Below are 1,024 nucleotides of genomic sequence, written 5' to 3'. Positions count from 1 at the left end.
AGAATCCCCACTGAATAGTTTTCCTTTTTGCCAAATGGAGCTGTTGAAAGGGACTGGGAGATGATAGTAAGGGGATTTTATGATTCAATTCATGAGTAACTATTAACAGGATTAATTGTGAAGGTCACAACTGTATTTGTAGATGTGTAACTAAAAGGGGGGGTGCATAATCTTTCATTTCAGGACCAGAGGATTCCAGGACCATCAAGAGGAAAAAGCACGAGTGGAGCATGAGATCCTGCCTAGAAAAGCAGTGACAGCCGAGACAATAGCCGAGGAGATGGTATGGAGAGCTACAGTAGCTGCAGACGCTAGGCCCATGGACTGAGGAAGGCTGTGTGCCTACAGGCAGGAAGCTGGCTTGCAAAATGTGCCCTTTGGACATTTAAATGAATATATATATATTTTTTTGTATGTATACATCAAATATTTTTGCTTTGTTGATTTGTGAAAAATAAGATGTAAAAGGGAAACCACAGGGAGGAAGCAGGATAACTGTTGTTGCAGGAGGGGATTGTAATCATTTAGATTAAACAAAATATATGATTGGTTGAAAGTAAAGCTGATGATCTTGTCTGTTAACCTTCACTCAATTCACAATAAAACGTTAAAAAGGAAAAAAAAAAAAAAAAAAAAGAGTAGCATAAAAGGATACGTTCAAGGACCCATCCTGCCCACAAAGACAGAGGTGGTCTCTTACTGCATCGCACCCGAAGCCTGCTCATTAGTCTTTGGGCATGTGTAATCTGCTCTACATGACGAGGCTTTATGGAAAAGCGCACTAGCTGATGTTGATCTCCCACCATAAGCTTCTTCTTCTGGGAAGGATCTATAACAAATATTTAAAAAGAAGAGAGGGTAAATATAAAAGTACAGTCTTTTGGGAATATGAAGAACAGGTAGGGTTGGGGATAGGGTTAAAAAACAACAACAAAACTTGGTGTCTTTTGAATAGATTCTGGATCATGGCAACCCCATGTGTGTCAGAGCAAAACTGAGCTCCAATGGATTTTTTTTTTTTTTT

The 1,024-nt window shown here is 39.3% G+C and overlaps 1 protein-coding gene across 1 annotated transcript in view; it reads right to left on the bottom strand.

Annotated features, from left to right (window-relative positions):
* Positions 1–1,024, bottom strand: part of CATSPER2 (cation channel, sperm associated 2) — a 33,987-nt gene that overhangs the window by 26,848 nt on the left and 6,115 nt on the right. Inside the window, exon 2 of the mRNA XM_006831882.1 lies at positions 656–829. Coding sequence (XP_006831945.1) covers positions 656–829 — 174 coding nt within the window. The remainder of the gene's footprint in view (positions 1–655; positions 830–1,024) is intronic.

Source organism: Chrysochloris asiatica, unplaced genomic scaffold (assembly GCF_000296735.1).
Source record: "Chrysochloris asiatica unplaced genomic scaffold, ChrAsi1.0 scaffold00004, whole genome shotgun sequence".
In the NCBI taxonomy this organism is placed as follows: Eukaryota; Metazoa; Chordata; class Mammalia; order Afrosoricida; family Chrysochloridae; genus Chrysochloris; species Chrysochloris asiatica.
This window is presented reverse-complemented; position numbering and strand designations above follow the sequence as displayed.